This window comes from Ictalurus punctatus, chromosome 5 (assembly GCF_001660625.3).
Source record: "Ictalurus punctatus breed USDA103 chromosome 5, Coco_2.0, whole genome shotgun sequence".
NCBI classification, from domain to species: Eukaryota; Metazoa; Chordata; class Actinopteri; order Siluriformes; family Ictaluridae; genus Ictalurus; species Ictalurus punctatus.
The window spans coordinates 20,571,928-20,590,833 of NC_030420.2; the positions used below are offsets into that span (position 1 = coordinate 20,571,928).

General features: G+C 39.4%; 1 protein-coding gene across 1 annotated transcript in view; it reads left to right on the forward strand.

Moving 5' to 3' along the window:
• fancc (FA complementation group C) overlaps positions 1–18,906 on the forward strand; it is a 37,624-nt gene that overhangs the window by 14,718 nt on the left and 4,000 nt on the right. Inside the window, exons 5-12 of the mRNA XM_017468228.3 lie at positions 164–271; positions 410–474; positions 886–1,050; positions 1,240–1,393; positions 12,583–12,638; positions 12,974–13,073; positions 15,528–15,603; positions 18,571–18,667. Of these exons, the coding sequence (XP_017323717.1) occupies positions 164–271; positions 410–474; positions 886–1,050; positions 1,240–1,393; positions 12,583–12,638; positions 12,974–13,073; positions 15,528–15,603; positions 18,571–18,667 (821 nt within the window). The remainder of the gene's footprint in view (positions 1–163; positions 272–409; positions 475–885; positions 1,051–1,239; positions 1,394–12,582; positions 12,639–12,973; positions 13,074–15,527; positions 15,604–18,570; positions 18,668–18,906) is intronic.

The following is an 18,906-nucleotide window of genomic DNA, read 5'->3' on the forward strand; positions in this document are numbered from 1 at the left end:
TTTGTTTTTAGCATCAGCTTGCAAATATTTTTGTATATCTGTTTCTCAATGTGCAATAATGCTTTATAATATTGACGTACCTATAAGGCCAATTAAAAAAAAATAAAAAATTGAAGTACTCGAGTACAGAAGGTGACTGCTGTTAAATGTCTGTGTTAAACAGAATTTGCTGTGCCATCTAACTTCAGAAGATGAGTGCAGTATGGTGCATGCTCTGGAGAAACATACTGGCTTCCCACCTCAGCAGTATTATTCAGGGAGTCTTAAAAAGGTAATGAGATCACACTATTGGTTTATCAATTCCAGTTCTAGTATAGTTACTTAATAATGGTCATCCTATTAATAATCTTTAGTGCTGTAGCTTGCTGATTGTGTGTTTAGTAAAAGTATGTGGCTTTGTGTGTTGTAGATGGTGGCATTACTGACCGAGGAGGTCAATATTAGTCATATCACTTCAGCAGCCTCTTTAGAAAGGTTTGTAGTATTCAGCACATACGTTCAACACATTCAGTCACTTAAGTATTTGAGCATGAGGTAAGGCCAGTTCACATCCAAAACATCATTAGTCATGTGCGTTATGCATGTCTTGCAACACGGATATGCTTACTGAAATGCTTCAATCCACGCCAGTTTCATAAGGAATCCAACTTGTGGCCTTTTTTTCCCTTTGTTTTTTTTCTTCCTCTGTTGACTTTGTTGTACATTAAACCTTCAGTTAGAAAACAGGCTTAAAAACAGATTCCTGCCAGTAGCACTTATAGATCAGATCAGTGTTTTTCCCCTCTACAGTATTCTTTGTCAAGTATATTTGCACACATCGGCCACTACCCCATTCATACTGTTTCTTAATCACATCTTCTCTATCATGTGTTTCTTTCATCGCAGGTGCAGATTTGACAGCATCCATTCTTTATCAGTAGCTTGTGTCCCCCTGGTCACATGTCCTGAGGTAGGACCTCTTATTGGTGCACTGCTAAAACATTGTAATTTGTGTCGCTGTTCTCATCTCAGTGAAGAGTTCATAACAGCAGTTAACACAGCCTTGCTCAGGTACATATTTTTATTTATTTATTTATTTATTTATTTATTTATTTTTAAAATCAGTGTATTACATTTAAGAGTGTATATATTCTATACATACTGTATAAAGCATTTTTTTAAATGACATAATATACACTATGTACAGATTACATATATAAGTAACTACATTCTCTTTCTCTCTGTCTTAATGTGTCTCAGTAAGAATTTGGTGATGGAGGATGTCGCCGTGATGGCTCTGTGGTGTTACAGCCTGTCCAGCTTGGAGCAGGCAGTTCTGCTCCTGCTTGAGCGTGTTCTTTCTGACCCAAAAGCGATGCAGAATCTGGAGACAGTTGTCAATGACTCTTTACTGGTGAGTAAACATGATCCCCATCACTGAAAACAGTGTCTGGAGGAGCAACTCCTAGTGCACCGAATTGAATTTGAAAAGGCATTGCTTTCCAGCCATGCTTTAAACCTTTATAACATCATCTATTCTTGAAAAGTGCAGGTGTCTTATTTCAAACATTGTCCGACCAAATTGACTTGGATGATTTTAGATTATGGAAAATGAACCAGTTGTTTGTGTCAGCACATTGTGTTTGACATGGTTATTTTTTATAGCAACAGTCATGTCATAATATTTACACAAACTACTAATGAGTTTCGAGTTGAAATATTGAAGGTGAGTAGCTAACTGACTGGCTCCTCTGTGGAGGAATGCATTGTAGTCATAAATTTTCCTTCCTGGGAGAATTGGGAATAATCCATTGATGAAATGTTGTTATACAGCCTATAGCTTAAAGGATGTGATGTCATGACTAGGCCTCACGCAGCATGAGAATGTGTTGGTGGATAACTCTATAACAGACATTCTTCTTTTTCTCTTCCAAGACCTTTAAATAGATATTTAGAGCAAAAGAGTTTGTTTATATCTCCTTCTATATGACTCCATTAGCTCAGCATTACAACATGCACTCATTTGTTTCCCTAGTAAACATGTCTCCTCTTATTTTAAGAAAATTACAAAAGTCTCAATGAGTGCACTTTAATCTCTCGGTTGTATATTTGTGCTCCAGGACTTATTTGACAGATGTTGACTAATTTGTCAGCTCTCAACTCTTCTGTGCTGTTTTTGCCTTTCACGAACGCATTGTTTAAACTGCAATAAAATCGGGTAAATTTACATGCTGAGTGCCAAAAATAAAAAAAATCTTTTGGCTGTGCTACAGTTGACTCTCTGAGATATTAAGAGATTGTTAGGAAGGAACACTTAAAACTGATATGGTTTCACAGAATTTTGACTTCGATACCAATAGTTAAAAACTAATATGATACTATGTCAAAAATATGCTTTACCAGTTATAAGGTGTGAATGCTTATAATCTTTTTGTTTTTTTTATTGCACTGATTAAAAATACAATGTGGAAGGTGGGGACATAGTGCGTTAGTGGGAGTTTGCAGCAGGTAAAGCTTCAGATTTTAGTTTGAATAATGAAATAACAGAAGAAAGAAATGGCAGAAGTTAGAGCAAAGTGTTCAAGTTGTCCTTGTCCTGTGTTCAATCTCTAATACTTTTGTTTAATAAACTTGTGTATGGTTGTGCTGGATTTACATAATATCATGCTTTTGGGCTGCACAAAATTTTGCAGAGCAATCTCAAATCTAATTTTTTTGGGGGGGGGGGGGGGGGGTAGGGGAACAAAGCCATATGTTTACTCCTATGATTCTTCATAGCATAATAGTCTTTAATAGTGTGTGTTTAAATACTATATAAATAATAAATTATATAAATTAAACATTTATATAAGAACAATAATACTTGTACCCCATTAAACATTAATGAACAAGAATTGCAAGTCACTCTACAATATAATAATAATAATAATAATAATAATAATGATAATTAAAGCTGCAAGCAGCATTTTTGGGGGTCAAGCGCTCAGACACTGTCAGAACGGTTTTGAATATAAATATTCCTTTGATAAATTTTGTTCAGACAGGTCTCAAGATAAAGTGAGCCAAATTTGGTGAAGATTTGATAAAATTGGGAGGAGGAGTAACAAAAATGGCAGTTAGATGTAAGCTTTTTTTTTTTTTTTGCATTTTATTGTTACTTCTGACCAGTAGGTGGGGCTGGCTTGAAATTCATCTCATAGCCTCTCTGGTCTTGGTCCTGAAGTGCCTACCAATTTTGTGTACGTGCGCAAGGTCGTTGTTAAGATAGCCTGAATTCCTGTGTGGCAGCTTCACTGTCAGATTCGTTGGCCCATTACAGACAAACTGCTTGAAATATTCACAATTCGTTCGATCAGTTTTGCGAGGTTTACTCTGAAGATAATGTCTGCCAGATTTGGTGATGATTGGACACAATTTGTAGAAGGAGTAGCGGAAAAACAGTTAAACTCGTCTCGAATCAAGGGATGCCAGTTTCATGGCATGATCTCGGTGTCTCAATTCTGAAGATCTCTAGTTTGTATTATGATGTCTTTCTGTACAAGAACAGATATAATTTTTTCTCTTCTTGGAATGTGTTGTTTTGCGAGCACCTAATCGCCCCCGCCCTCCTCCTTCTCTCCCGGGTTCTTCCTATTATCTGTTAGAACAGATGTCTTAGTTCCTGTATCAGTACAGTCTACGTAGTAGATGTTTTGATTTTATCTGTGACTTGTTAGAATTGACATTGATCATTCTTTATCAATATTTCCTGTATGTATAGTTGCAATCAAAATTATTCAATCCCCATTGCAAATCAGTTTTTTTGTCAAAATGTACAGACTTTCAGCTGTTTGCAATGAACAAATCAAATGTAAGTAACTGAAATAGTTCAATACAATGAATGCTTCAAGTGGTTTCCCCAAATTCAACTGAAAATGCAACTTATAATGACTTCTCCAGTCTCAAAATTATTCAACTCTTTCGTGGCAAGCATCTTTTAATATTTAGTAGAGCACCCTTTTGCTGTTATGACCGGCTGAAAACAAGATGCATAGCTTCTGACAGTGTTCCTGAGAAATCTTTGCCCATTCCTCATGAGCAATGGCCTCCAGTTCAGTAATATTCTTGGGTTTGCGTGCTGTAAACGCCTTCTTCAAATCCCACCAGAGATTTTCGATGGGGTTCAAGTCAGGTGACTATGATGGCCCTGAAGAATCTTCCAGGACTACTTCTGCAACCAAGCTTTGGTGGAATCTGAGGCATACTTGGGATCATTGTCCTGTTGGAAGGTCCAATGACGTCCAAGCTTTAGCTTCCTCACAGACTGCATGAAGTTTTCTCCTAGGATTTCCTGATACTTCAATGAATCCATCTTGCCTTCCACACGCTGCAAGTTTCAAGTGCCAGAGGATGCAAAGCAGCCCCAGAGCATCACCGACCCACCACCATGCTTGACTGTGGACAGAGTGTTGTTTCTTCATTCTTCTTTCTTCAGACATCCCGCTGATCTATCATGATCTAAGTTCCAGTTTTGTTTCATCGCTCCACAGAACAGAATCCCAAAACTTATTTAGATGATTTTGACCCAAAGTTTCTTGTGCTTTTGGGTCAGTAGTGGTGTACATCTTGGAGTTCTAGTATGGAAACCTTCTCCGTTTAGTACGCGGCTTACTGTGCTCACTGAAACCTCAGTGCCTGTTGCCACCAAATCTTGCTGCAGGTCTTTTGCAATCACTCAAGGGTTTTTCACAACCTGCCTTCTCAGAAATCTGGTTGCACCTGTTGATCACTTACATTTTTCTGCCCCGTCCAGGTATTTCATGTGTTCCAGCTCAAGCACACCTGGAGCCCTTGATTAGTTGCATCAGGTGTGCTTGAGACAACACCTGTTTTGCATATTTGTGGTGTTGTGAGTGATTCTATTCAGGAGGTTGAATAAATTTTAAACTGGAGAAGTCATTATAAGTTGCATTTTTTAGTTCTGTTTGGGGAAACCACTTGAAGCATTTGTTGTGTTGAACTCCTTTGATTCGATTTGTTCATTGCAAAAAGCTGAGCCTGTACATTTTGACAATAAACCTGATTTGCAATAGGGGTTGAATAATATTGATTGCAATTGTATATATGCTATGCTTTGTGAGCATTAAACTAAGAAGCTTTGCACTGAACTCCGTGTTTTGTGTGACTTCTTCCCAAGCTCGGATGAGAGGAAATCAGCCAGGGCAGGGTTCAAATTTTGGTTCTGACTGGTATTGGCCAAGAACTTAACACAAAAAAGCAAAAAACAAAAAAACTGTATTGTGTATTTACCGGTACTCAGGTTGCCTTTGTTTTATGTCGTATTTTGTGTGAAGATCTAAAACTGTTTGAGAGATGCGCAAAAACTGAATGAATCAGTATGGGGGCAAATATTTTTTCACAACGCTGTAGACTGCTACTTCACCCTAAACATTAGACGTAATAACAAGAACACCTTATGTGAGACCATGCTTTCTAAACACCTTAAGGCTGGTTTTTATTCATTTTATGTTTCATTTTCCAACCAAAGTTCAGCACCAAACAACAAAAACTAAACCTTCCAGAAATTAAGGCATAATCTTTGTTTGTTTATTGTGCAGGTCAAACGTTTTAGTTAAAACTGCGCATGACCCATTCATTCTATTCATGTTGGCCAGCACATTGTTCATTCACTGGAGCCCAGAGCTTCATTTATGTGTTTTCTCGCTATTAGTATGTAAATATGTTGTGCAGATTGTCTATACCGGGTGGGGTGATGGCGCAGTAGGTAGTGTTGCTGTCTCACAGCATTAGTGTCCTGGGTTTGATCCAGTTTGTGTTTTTGTGCATGTTGTCCACATGGGTTTCCTCCAGGTTCTCCAGTTTCCTTCTATCTCCCCAAAAATACTGGTAGGTGAATTGCCTAAAATAAATTGCCCCTTGGTGTGATTGTGTGGACGGTGCCCTGCAATGGCCTGGTGTAGGGGATAATCTCAAGTTCCACAGTAACCCTAAAGAGGATAACAGTTACTGAAAGTTGAAAGTGGACGGTTAGATTTTTATAAACTTGCAGTTCTACTGTATACAAGTTTATTAGCCTGGTGAAATAGCCCAGTGTGCATGAGGTTTAGTTGGGTTTTATTAATGTGAAACGAGCTTCAATGAGTTTTTAATTCCATGAGAACAATTGCCTTGCATTTACACAATTCAAAAATCTAAAACATGAGACAACATCCTATGTTATAGAACATCCAAGGACTTTATGATATTAAGTTCTGTTTGCACAAACACAACTGTCTACATAACCTATGATCAGCCCCTGGGAATTAAGGGACTTGGGCAATTTTTATGTCAAATAGTTTGAGCTGAGAAAATTATCAACGTACCCATTTGTATAACTTCTGCTTGCAAAACATTCTATGGGTGTGATCTGTTATATATATATATATATATATATATATATATATATATATATATATATATAATATAATATAATATAATATAATATATTATATTATAGTATAGTATAGTATAGTATAGTATAGTATAGTATAGTATAGTATATTATAGTATATTATAGTATATTGTAGGGAATTTAGCCAGAGGTGGGCGGAGCACAGACACACAGGAGGCCGTTTTAGTGTTATGCGTGGAGGGATCTTTATTTAAGACTCTCGGGAGTGCGGGTGTGCGTGTATGTGTGTGGGTGGAAGGGCGATCGGGCGGTGAGGGTCTCAGCCGTCTGCGGTTACAGCCAAGGGGGGTGGAGCCTTCACTCGCGTTGGAGTCTCCTGAAACCAGAAAAAACACACAACAGCGATTAGCAGACATGCATGTGTCGGCAAAATCGCCTAAAACACGCCTGAGACTTGTGCACATGCTCGGAAATACTTCTCTCCCTCCTGTGAGTGTAATATCGCCCTTTTATACTCTCCCCTTGCCGGTTCTACCCACTTCTTCAGCAGATTCATGTGGTAGAGTTTTTCCTCTGCTCGCTTACCGGGCTGCTGCAGGTGGTAGTTGACGGTGCGTTTTCGCTCAAGGACTGTGTACGGGCCTTGCCACTGGGCCAGGAACTTGCAGGAGCTACTGGGCACTAGTGTGAGCACCCAATCGCCTGGTTGGAACCCCTGAGGCTGCGTGGGACGGTTGTACACCCTTTTCTGTTCTTCCTGGGCGGCTTGCATGTGCTCCTGAACTATCGGGGTTGCCCAGTCAATCTTCTCTTGCATTTCCTGCACATAGTTAATGACGGAGTGGAATGGGGACGGTTGTTCCTCCCACGCTTCGCGGGCCACGTCCAGCAGTCCTCGAGGTCGCCATCCGAAGAGGAGCTTGAAGGGGGTAAAGCCCATGGGCGCCTGGGGGCACTCCCGGATAGCGAAGAGCATGTAGGGAAGGAGGAGGTCCCAGTTCCTTCCTTCCTCATCCACCACCCAGCGTAACATCTGTTTTAGCGTCTGGTTGAATCTCTCGACCAGTCCGTCAGTTTGCGCGTGGTAGACAGACGTCTTGAGGTGTTTCACCTGTAACAGCCAATACAGATCAGACGTTAGCTTGGACACAAAAGGCATACCTTGGTCGGTCAGAATGTCCTTTGGGATCCCCACACGACTGAACAGGAGTACCAGTTCTCTGGCGATGTTACGAGAGGTGGCTTTACGTAATGGCACCGCCTCGGGGTACTGGGTGGCGTAGTCCACGATGACGAGTATGTACTCGTGGCCCCGGGCGGACTTATGGAGCGGCCCTACGAGGTCCATACCGATCCTTTCGAAGGGGACGCTGATGATGGGAAGAGTGATTGGGGCGCCAGCAGGGGCTTCCTGGGGCGGTACGCTGACACTGAGGGCACTGTGGACAAAAGTCCCGGTCCTCCGCGTCCATCTCCAGCCAGGTGAAGGGGTCCTTCAGTTTTCCCCTGGTGTTTCGGGCCCCCAGGTGGCCCCCGAGTGGATGGGTATGGGCCAGGTGCAACAGTCTTTTGGTTCGGGTCTTGGGGACTACCAGGTGGTCCACATTTTCCCTTGTGCACTGGGTTCGGTAATATAGCAGGCCTCCCCTGATTAAAAAGTAGGAGGTGGGTTGCCTGTGTTTTGGGTTTTGGTCAACCCCCTCAATCTGCCACACCTGGGCCCAGCAATGCTTCAGGTGGTCGTCCCCTTTCTGCTCCCAGCCGAAGTTCCTCTGCCGGCTCACCTGTTGAAATACAGACGAGAGTGGGTTAGGGGGTGTGTGTGACTTACCTTCGGCCGGGTCGTTCTCCTTGCCCCAGGCCATGTAGGCCAGCCAGGCTGGGGCATCCTTCGCTGGGTTAGTTTAGGCGGGTCCGGACTGTGTGGGCCCCCTCCGGCTGGCCCAAAGTCTTGACCCTCCTTCGGCGTCCCCGATCCAGTTTCAACGGCCTACCCTCCTCCTGGTGTGTCCCATAGGCGGGGCGGTTTTGGGTGACCTCTTTTCCTTCGGCAGCATGCTGGCTGTTGGGCTGATGTGGTGGCCCCCTTCCGGGCGGGCTATGGGGTCGCTGCCCATCCCGGCAGAACTCCAAGAGCGGCAGGGCGCTGTGTGTGTGTGTGTGTGTGTGTGTGTATATATGTGTGTGTGTGTATATATATATATATATATATATATATATATATATATATATATATATATATATATATATATATATATATATATCACAAAAGTGAATACACCCACCACATTTTTGTAAATATTTATTATATCTTTTAATGTGACAACACTGAAGAAATGACCGTTTGCTACGATGTAAAGTATTGAGTGTACAGCTTGTATAACAGTGTAAATTTGCTGTCCCCTCAAAATAACTCAACACATAGCCATTAATGTCTAAACTGCTGGCAACAAAAGTGAGTACACCCCTAAGTGAAAATGTCCAAATTGGGCCTAAAGTGTCAATATTTTGTGTGGCCACCATTATTTTCCAGCACTGCCTTAACCCTCTTGGGCATGGAGTTCACCAGAGCTTCACAGGTTGCCACTGGAGTCCTCTTCCAATCCTCCATGACGACATCACGGAGCTGGTGCACGTTAGAGACCTTGTGCTCCTCCACCTTCCGTTTCAGGATGCCTCACAGATGCTCAATAGGGTTTAGGTCTGGAGACATGCTTGGCCAGTCCATAACCTTCACCCTCAGCTTCTTAGCAAGGCAGTGGTCATCTTGGAGGTGTGTTTGGGGTCGTTATCATGCTGGAATACTGCCCTGCGTCCCAGACTCTGAAGGGTATGTCACAGTACATGTTGGCATTCATGGTTCCCTCAATGAACTGTAGCACCCCGGTGCCGGCAGCACTCATGCAGCCCCAGACCATGACACTCCCACCACCATGCTCGACTGTAGGCGAGACATACTTGTATTAGTACTCCTCACCTGGTTGCCGCCACACACGCTTGACACCGTCTGAACCAAATAAGTTTATCTTGGTCTCATCAGACCACAGGACATGGTTCCAGTAATCCATGTCCTTAGTCTGCTTGTCTTCAGCAAACTTTTTGCGGGCTTTCTTGTGCATCATCTTTAGAAGAGGCTTCCTTCTGGGACGACAGCCATGCAGACCAATTTGATGCTGTGTGCGGCTTATGGTCTGAGCACTGACAGGCTGACCCCCCCATCCCTTCAACCTCTGTAGCAATGCTGGCAGCACTTATACGTCTATTTCCCAAAGACAACCTCTGGATATGATGCTGAGCATGTGCACTCAACTTCTTTGGTTGACCATGGCGAAGCCTGTTCTGAGTGGAACCTGCCCTGTTAAACCGCTGTATGGTCTTGGACACCGTGCTGCAGCTCAGTGTCAGGGTCTTGGCAGTCTTCTTATAGCCTAGGCCATCTTTATGTAGAGCAACAATTCTTTTTTTTCAGATCCTCAGAGAGTTCTTTGCCATGAGGTGCCATGTTGAACTTCCAGTGACCAGTATGAGGGAGTGTGAGAGCGATGACACCAAATTTAACACACCTTCTCAGCATTCACACATGAGACCTTGTAACACTAACAAGTCACATGACACCGGGGAGGGAAAATGGCTAATTGGGCCCAATTTGGACATTTTCACTTAGGGGTGTACTCACTTTTGTTGCCAGCGGTTTAGACATTAATGGCTGTGTGTTGAGTTATTTTGAGGGGACAGCAAATTTACACTGTTATACAAGCTATACACTCACTACTTTACATTGTAGCAAAGTATCATTTATTCAGTGTTGTCACATGAAAAGATATAGTGACTATATTTACAAAAATGTGAGGGTTGTACTCAGTTTTGTGAGATACTGTGTATATATAGTCTCAATTACATATCCATGTAGTTCCCTGTTACATTTTGCTCTCTCTAGGAGAGGATCAATGAGCAATGTCTGGTGTTTTTAGCTGAAACACATCTCTTTTTATTGGAACAGCAAATTGGCAGCTCTTGGCAGGCGTTGAAAAGCGAGGGTTACGGGAATATCTAAGATGCTTCTTGTTGCTTTTGGGGGATGAAAGGGGATGTGTTTGTGTGTGTTTGTGTGTGTGGAGATGAGAGTGCCTCAAGCTAGGGTTTAGCAGACATTCATATGTAAAGCAAAACAGGATGAAGCTTCTTTCTATCACCTACATAAATACATACTCTTCCATTATTAGTCTTGCTAAATCAAAGACTAAGGGCACATATGGGTCTTTTGTGTCACACATGTACTTTGAGTGTATTTTGAGTAACAGTTCGTGTTTTACTGCATTCCTGGCCCATATGACTGGTGCAAAAATGGCAATATAATAATTATACCCATTTTCCCGTAACAATATGAGTAAATGCACAACTTCAGGCATGCATGTACAGCTGCTTGTGTGCTTGTTCTCTCCTTTAAAGCCACTAAATTTAACGCAGATGCTATAATGTATATGACTGCGTGTTTAGAAGAAAATACTAAGATTACTCTAAGGCCACCTAAAGTCATGTGAAAAAATAAGTACACCCCTATGGAAATTGTTGGCTTTTTTGAAATATTTTGACAAGTGTCTTTGTCTTTGAAACAAAGTGCCTGTTAATAAAGTTGATATACTTGAACAAAACCCCAAGGAGAATTTTCTTTTTCAGTCATTTATTCAACAGAAATATCAATATATGTGAGATTCTTCTGTGGAAAAAGTAAGTACACCCTTGGACACCGAATTGTATTGCCTATTTCAAATCCCTCCACAACATTTCAATGGGATTAAAATCTGGGCTTTAAATAGGCCATTCCATTTCTTATTTTTGAGCCATTCATTGGTGGATTTTCTAGTGTGCTTACGATCATTATCCTGTTGAAAGGCCCATTTCGGTTCAACTTTAACTTTCGGACAGATGTCTTCACATTATCTTTAAGCACTCTTTGATTTGATGCAGAATTCATAGTTGAATCAATGAATGCAAGCTGTCCAGTCCCTGAGACAACAAAGCAACCCCAAACCATAACATTTCCACCATCGTGCTTCACAGTTGGTATGAGGTGATTCTCCTGAAAAGCTGTCTTTGGTCATCACCAAACATGTCTGCTGTTACTGTGGCCAAACAACTCTGTCTTTGATTCGTCTGTCCAGAGCACATTATTCCAAAAGGCCTGGTCTTTGCCTGTATGATCATTGGCAAACTGTCGTCTTGCAAAGGCTTTTTCCTGGCATGCCTCCCATGCAGGTCAATTTTGTACAATCTCTTTCTGATTGTAGAAGCAAGCACTTTGACACCAATTGCAAGGCTTACTAGCAGATCATGTGATTAAATTTTCGGGTTCTTAGAGACTTCTTTTTGCATCAGATAGTCTGCTCTTGGGCTGAATTTGCTGGGACAGCCAGTCCCTGGGCGTTTGAAATCTGCGCCATTTGTAGATTTATTATCCTTACAGTGGAATGATGTATTTCAAATCATTTGGAGATCTTTTAAAATCTCATTGGCATCCACAACCTTTTTCTGAAGGCCTTATAGAACGGTTTAAATATTGGCATGATGACACCACACACCTCAATAATAAAGGGAACACCAGACACTAGATATGAGAGGAGTATTACTTACTTTTTCCATGTGACTGATCTGTTTTATGTTAATTTAAATTGTGAAAATTACCACAAAATATCAGTTTTGTGTCATTTACATTAATGGCATTTGGCACTTATCCAGAGAGACTGTTGACTCCCTAATCCAGAGAGACTTACAATTATGTAATTTTTATAGAACTGCACAATTGAGGGTTAAGGACATTGCTCAGGGGCCCAGCAGTGACAGCTTGGCAGTGCTGGGATTTGAGCTCTCAACCTTTAGATCAGAAGTCCAATGTCCTAACCACTGAGCTATCACTTTTTGATAGTGTATCAACTTTATTAATAGACACTGTTTCAAAGACGATCAAATGTTTGCTTGTCCAAGTATGTCAAAAAAGCCTTAATTTAAAAAAACCTTGTATTAAAAAAAAACTTTTTTCATACGACTGTATAACTACAGCAGTTTGTGTGTGAAGAGTGGATTTAATGCCACAGTTTGTAATTCTTGTTGGTGTTGCCACATTGCCCTCTAGTGCTACAGCTAGAACTGACATGCATATTGGAAATGTTGATTATAATACGCTGCCTTGTTTTGTGTTTTCCTTTTTTCCTCAGCCTAAAGCATCAGCACTGCACTGCCACATCTTTCTCATAGTAAATGATGTTTTCAGGTGGGCAATGGTTTCATCTGTGTGACCATTTGGTAAACTGATTAATAACTACCCGTGATGTATCCCCTTGTAGGCTCCAAAATTTCGCTAGAAGAATGTTTGGAATTTTGTAATTTCATTTTACATTTAACAAAGAAGGTTAAATTTACCTTTCAGTAATTAAGTAACTTCTTATTATTGCTAATCTAAAGCAGTAACCATGCATTGAGGACTAAAGTCAGTATCAAATGTTGGTCATTAAAAATAAATGAATTAGTAGTAGGAAACCCAGGAATTTGAACACTACTGGAAGTAAACAGTTGTATGATGTTTGTGTTTTTTGTGTGTATTTGTAGAAATGCTCTAATAGCAATGGAAGAAAATTTCGCAATGAGAGGTCTGTTACAAGTTTTCACTCGATGTTTTCTTCAGACTCATGCTGCCCAGAGGCCACAGGTATCAACCACTTTCATCGTTATGTCTTTTAACGCTGGGGATTTCTTTGAAGTTTTTAATGAGGGGAAACACAAAAATGCAAACAAGATTTTCCACTCCAAGCGGATTGCACCCTGAGAATTCTGTACACATAGTTGATCATACAAATCCATACAGACAATATTAAAAGAATAATATAGTAATGGGAAAGGAACATGGATGTGAATGTTAAATGTTATTTGTAGTATGCATACAGCACAAACAACTCTAGACTTGGTAAAGATGGGTAAAAAGGTTAATCGGACTGAATATATGTTCTAAACTTAACTTTTAATTGAATTAAATGTATTATTAAGATTTTTTTTTTTTAGTTAAACAAAACCATGTGTTACAGTAGTTGGAACCCTGCCTTTAGTACTTTGTGCAACCTGTCCTGTGGACTCTTCTCTTCTGCTCACATTATTTTAATGCAGTTTAAGTTAGAAGACTGGCATGGTCATGTCAAAAGCCTGATACTGTGGCCACTGAACCATTTTTGTGTGGATTTGGGCATAAATCTCCCAGCATGTCGTCATGAATTCTAACAAGTTTCTTAGGGCTTTGGATGAAAAACATTCTCACAACATCAGATACCCCACAATAATAGCAGTAGGGATTAGGTTATTTTCTGTACAGCCATTGTTGTTTTTACTCTAAACCCAGTTTAAGTGTGTTGCCAAAAGCTCTATTTTTGTCTGATTTGGCCAAAGAACCTAGCTCCAGATGCTTACGTTTTTGGTTAGATGTGGTTTCTTTTGCCATTTCTTCCAAATAGTTTGTTGGTTGGGAGCTCTAATTTTGGAGACTTGACTCCAAAATGTTGCAATCTTCTGCAAACCTCCCACCACCAACTTCTTCCTCTGACCATCCTCCTCATTCTGGCTGTTTTATCGATTAATAATTGCCCTAAAAGTGGATACGGGCATTTTCAGACATATTTTTTTATTGCCTGATTTATGAAGGTCAGCACACTTTTGTCTCATTTAATTTGCACATTCTCTAATCTTTCCCATTTTGGTGAGTGACTAAGGAAATTGGGATTTGAGTCACTGCATATTTACTCCAATCAGTCATAACATTAAAACCACCGACCTAATATTGTGTAGGTCCCCCTTGTGCTGCCAGAACAACTCTGACCTTTGAAGTATGGACTCCACAAGACCTGTGAAGGTGTGCTGTGGTATCTGGCACCAAGAGGCTAGGAGTAGATCGTTTTAGTCCTGTAAGTTGCGAGGTGAGGCCTCCATGGATCAGACTTGTTCATCCAGAACATCCCACAGATGCTCGATCAGATTGAGATATGGGGAATTTGTAGGTCAAGTCAACAACTTGAATTCTTTATCATGTTCCTCAAACCATTCTTGAAGTGTGGCAGGGTGCATTATCCTGCTGACAGTGGCCACTGCCATTAGGGAATGGCAATACTGTTGCTATGAAGGGGTGTACTTGTTCTGTAACAATGTTCTGAGCATGTGCGCAATGTAGGTAATATGTAAAAGAAAACATGATTCATCAGACCAGGCCATCTTCTTCCTTTGCTCCATGGTCCAGTTCTGATGTCCACATGCCCATTGTAGGTGCTTTTGTCATGGACAGGGGTCAGCATGGGCATTCTGACCGGTCTACCACTACGCAGCAAGCTGTGAAGCACTGTGTGTTCTGACCCTTTTCTATCATAGCCGGCATTAATATTTTCAGCAATTTTTTGCTACAGTAGCTTTACTGTGAGATCGGAGCAGACAGGCTAGTCTTCACTCCCCACGTGCATCAGTGAGCCTTGGGCACCCATGACCCTGTCACCAGTTGTCCTTCCTTGGACCACTTTTGGTAGGTACTAACCACTGCATACTGGGAACACCCCATAAGACCTGCCATTTTGGAGATGCTCTGACTCGGTCGTCGAGCCATCGCAATTTGGCATTTGTCAAATTCACTGGGATCCTTATGCTTGCCCATTTTTCCAACTTCCAACACATCAACTGACTGTTCACTTCCTGTCTAATATATCCCACCCCTTGACAGGTGCCATTGTAACAAGATACTCATTTATTCATGTTACCTGTCGGTGGTTTTAATGTTATGGCTGCTATCACTAATATGCACCAGTTATATTTTGTTCAGAAGACTTTCTAGGGTTGCGAGTAATTGTGATGTGGTTTTATTAAAAATTATTTTTAAATTTAATTAAATTAATATTAATTCAAATATTTTGATCTGGGTTTTTTACTTTCTTAGAATGAATTTACTTCAGTTAAAGGTTACATTTCTCGTGTATTTTCATTGTGAAGTTAAGATAATTAACCAGAAAGGCTTTTTTTTTTTCCCATAACATCCCCCCCCCCAATAATTCTGGAGCTGACTGTATATAATATTCATTATATTGTAATAGATCCCAGTTACTTGGCCTATGAGAAACCTATGTGTATTTGATTTCAGGAAAGACTACCACTAAGATCATTTTTTCCTCATGTACCTCACAACCTGCTCACACCATTATTGACGGCACCATCAGGTACAGTATAAATATATATTTTCAATTTATAATAATTTCAATTTACATAAGACTACACACAAAATGTAACAGTGCTATTGTACCCTTTTCCTTTTTCTATTGGCCCATTGTGCTGTTGTTTTTGTGAGCTGTTTTTGTCTTGTGATTTTATAACAATACAATCAAAATGGGGAACAATATATGTACTACTTCTCTTTATCAGCAAAATAAAGAATATCTGTCAAAGTGTGTGGGTGTGCATGCACTAAGATCAGTCTTTTAAAAAAGAAAATAAATTAAAGTAAAAAAAAAACTTCTCAAATTTTGTCAAGTTAGAAAAGTCTTTCTTACAGGTTATGGTGCTTTGAATGTTTACAGACATGGCAATGCCAGTTGCTGTATAGAACTCTTTAACACCTCACCAAGTACATTAGACCTTCCTGTCATACTGCTGCAAACACCGTTACAGATCGCAGGTCCTATAATGCCCCCTTGTCTCCAGACGATGTCCTCACAAAGCCACAGTTTTTGTACTTGCCCATAATGGGCGAGCAGCACAGGGACCACAGACACTTGGCTTCACTGAACAATGATTGTTTCGGAGTGTATTGATGGGAGAAAAGGGTATTAGAAATAGTGAATTCAGTTGTTTAAGCCTACAGTGAGTGATAAGTCTGGTCTCTAGTGTATTTGAGTCAACTTTGAGAAATTGCATGAACTACTGGGGTTAGAATACTTTTATTATGTAATGTTGTATTTCTTATTTATCTAAGATGCCACAGACCAGTAAGCCATTTGGCTTTGGGGTGTGTCTACAAGAAAGCTGAAGAGAGTGAACATGAGTAATCATATAGTCTTGGGGCTAGGCTAGGTTAGATCGATTTTGTGATGAATTGTCAAAATAAACTTTTCTGAAAGATCACTGCAATCATCTAAATTTTTCAAAATCACTGATAAACTCCATTGTTACTCACAATAAAAGGCATCATATCTGTAATCAGTCCTTTCAAATAGGTATATTTCCGAGCAATATGAAAACAGCTGAAGTCATTCCTATTCATAAAAGTGGAGATAATATGTCTATCTCCACTTATAGGTCAATTTTTCCGATTTCCCAGTTCTGAAAAATTTTAGAGAAACTATTTGCACACAGGCTTGATAATTTCATAGAAAAATATAATTTGTTGAGTGAACAAATAGGCCCACCTCAGTGGCAGTGATGGAACTGGTAGAAGAGATTTCTACAGAATTGGACAATAAAGAATACACTTTTTTCATAGATTTGAAAAAAGCTTTTGATACTATTGATCACGGTTTATTGATGATTAAACTGGAGAGATGTGGTATAAGAGGGATAGCTTATTCATGGTTAAGAAGTTATCTTGATGACAGATATCAACATGTACAAATAAATAATGTTAAATCTGATTTATTGAAAGTTACTTGTGGTGTTCCACAAGGCTCAGTGCTAGGCCCTGAATTGTTTGTACTGTATATAAATGATATTTCTAAAGTGTCTAAAGTATTAAAAATTGTTTTATTTGCTGATGATACAAATTTACAGTATATTGTTCTAGGAAAAATTTGGAACAGCTTCTGAATGCAATGGAAAGTGAATTGAGAGTCTTAAACGGTTTGATGTTAATAGGTTATCACTGAATTTAAGTCAACGAAAGTTTATAATATTTAGTAATCGGCAAATCAAACATAGAAATAATGTGAAAACAAAAATATCTAAAACCATTGCAGTATTATACAAAACTAAATATATTTTGAATCAGGACTCATTATATATACTGTACTATCATAGATCCATAAATTACTTACTGTGTGGAGGTATGGGGACACAAAACCAACATAAGGGAACAAGGGCAAGGACAAATATATATTTTTAAAAATATGTATATCGGTCAAAGGGGTTAACTTAGGGAATAATTGTGGTAAGGAATTAAGAATGTATAGTTCACTTTGCAAATAAAAAAAATATATATTAAAATAAGGTGGTAAATAAATAGAAAACTTAAAAATGAATAATAATTTGTGTGCGTCATTGAAGCTATCGTAATAATGTATGAAATGTGTATCTTGTATTTATGTCAAAGTTTTTGGAAATGACTTGAGTAACTGTTTTTGTGTTTTATTTTGTATGGATCAAATCTAGTAATTAAAGTGACGCTTACTAGATTTATGATGAAAAAAGTGTAGGCATAATAAGCGGAGGCTTTAGCATACATCTTTTTTGTTCAATATGTATAATTATACAATTTATCATGGAAAATTGTTTGAGGACCGAAAATAAATTTTCTTGTTGTAGTATCTGATTGGACATCACAATTTAGTTTTGTACTAATGTGTTCCTTTATTCTTCTGTTGTAAGTTAATTAATGCACAGACTTGGTAGTATCACAGTTTGTAGGTTTTTGTGGAGCTACTGTTTTGCTTCAGCTTTAATGAACCTAATTATATATTATTTATTGATAACATCTCATGACCATAACAAGGATTATGGTGCAATTTGGACAGTACTAATCAACTATATTAACTAGAAATGATACCTATTTGATACCCAGTAATGGTGAGGGAGGAAACGCATTTTATATCAGAAAATGGTGAGGGAGAAAACAATATCGGATTCTGTAACGAATGGCTTAGGATTTTGAATTGGACTTGGAATTTGATTGTAAAGATTTAGAATTGGATTTGAAAAATAATTAAATTTTTTGGAACTGGACATGTGTACATATAAAGAGAGTTGACTTCTTTTGTTAGGATTGATTTTATTATATTCATACTTTTCGCTTGATTATATTTAAATGTAAGAATCTAACTGTCAAAAAACGTAATAGTTTTTAAAAGAACTATCTGATGTGTATTGGTATGGGATGATTCTCAATGTTTTCAGTATCAGAAAAGAAAGAATGGTATCGTCCCATCTCTGTTGTTAACCCTACACCGTTCCATAAACTCCACCATGCTCTTTGTCCGTAGATGTGCCAAAGCATGCGTGGTTAGAGCACCTGAGCTGGATTGGGAAGTTACTAGAGAAATTCCTTCAAGAGAGAATCCAGGAGGAGGACAGCGGAAGGTGAGAGCTCAAACTCTGCTTCATTGCACATATTTTTGTAATATGAAATCACTTTTCTTAAGTTTGTTTTGGATGTGTGCTATTGTTGATTTATGTATACTCACCAGCCATGTTAATAGGAACACCTGGACCGCTGCTTATTTAATGCAATTATCTAAAAAGTCAATCATGTCTCAGCAGTGTAATGCATAAAGTTATCCAGATACAGATCAAGAGCTTCAGTTAAAGTTCAGATCCAG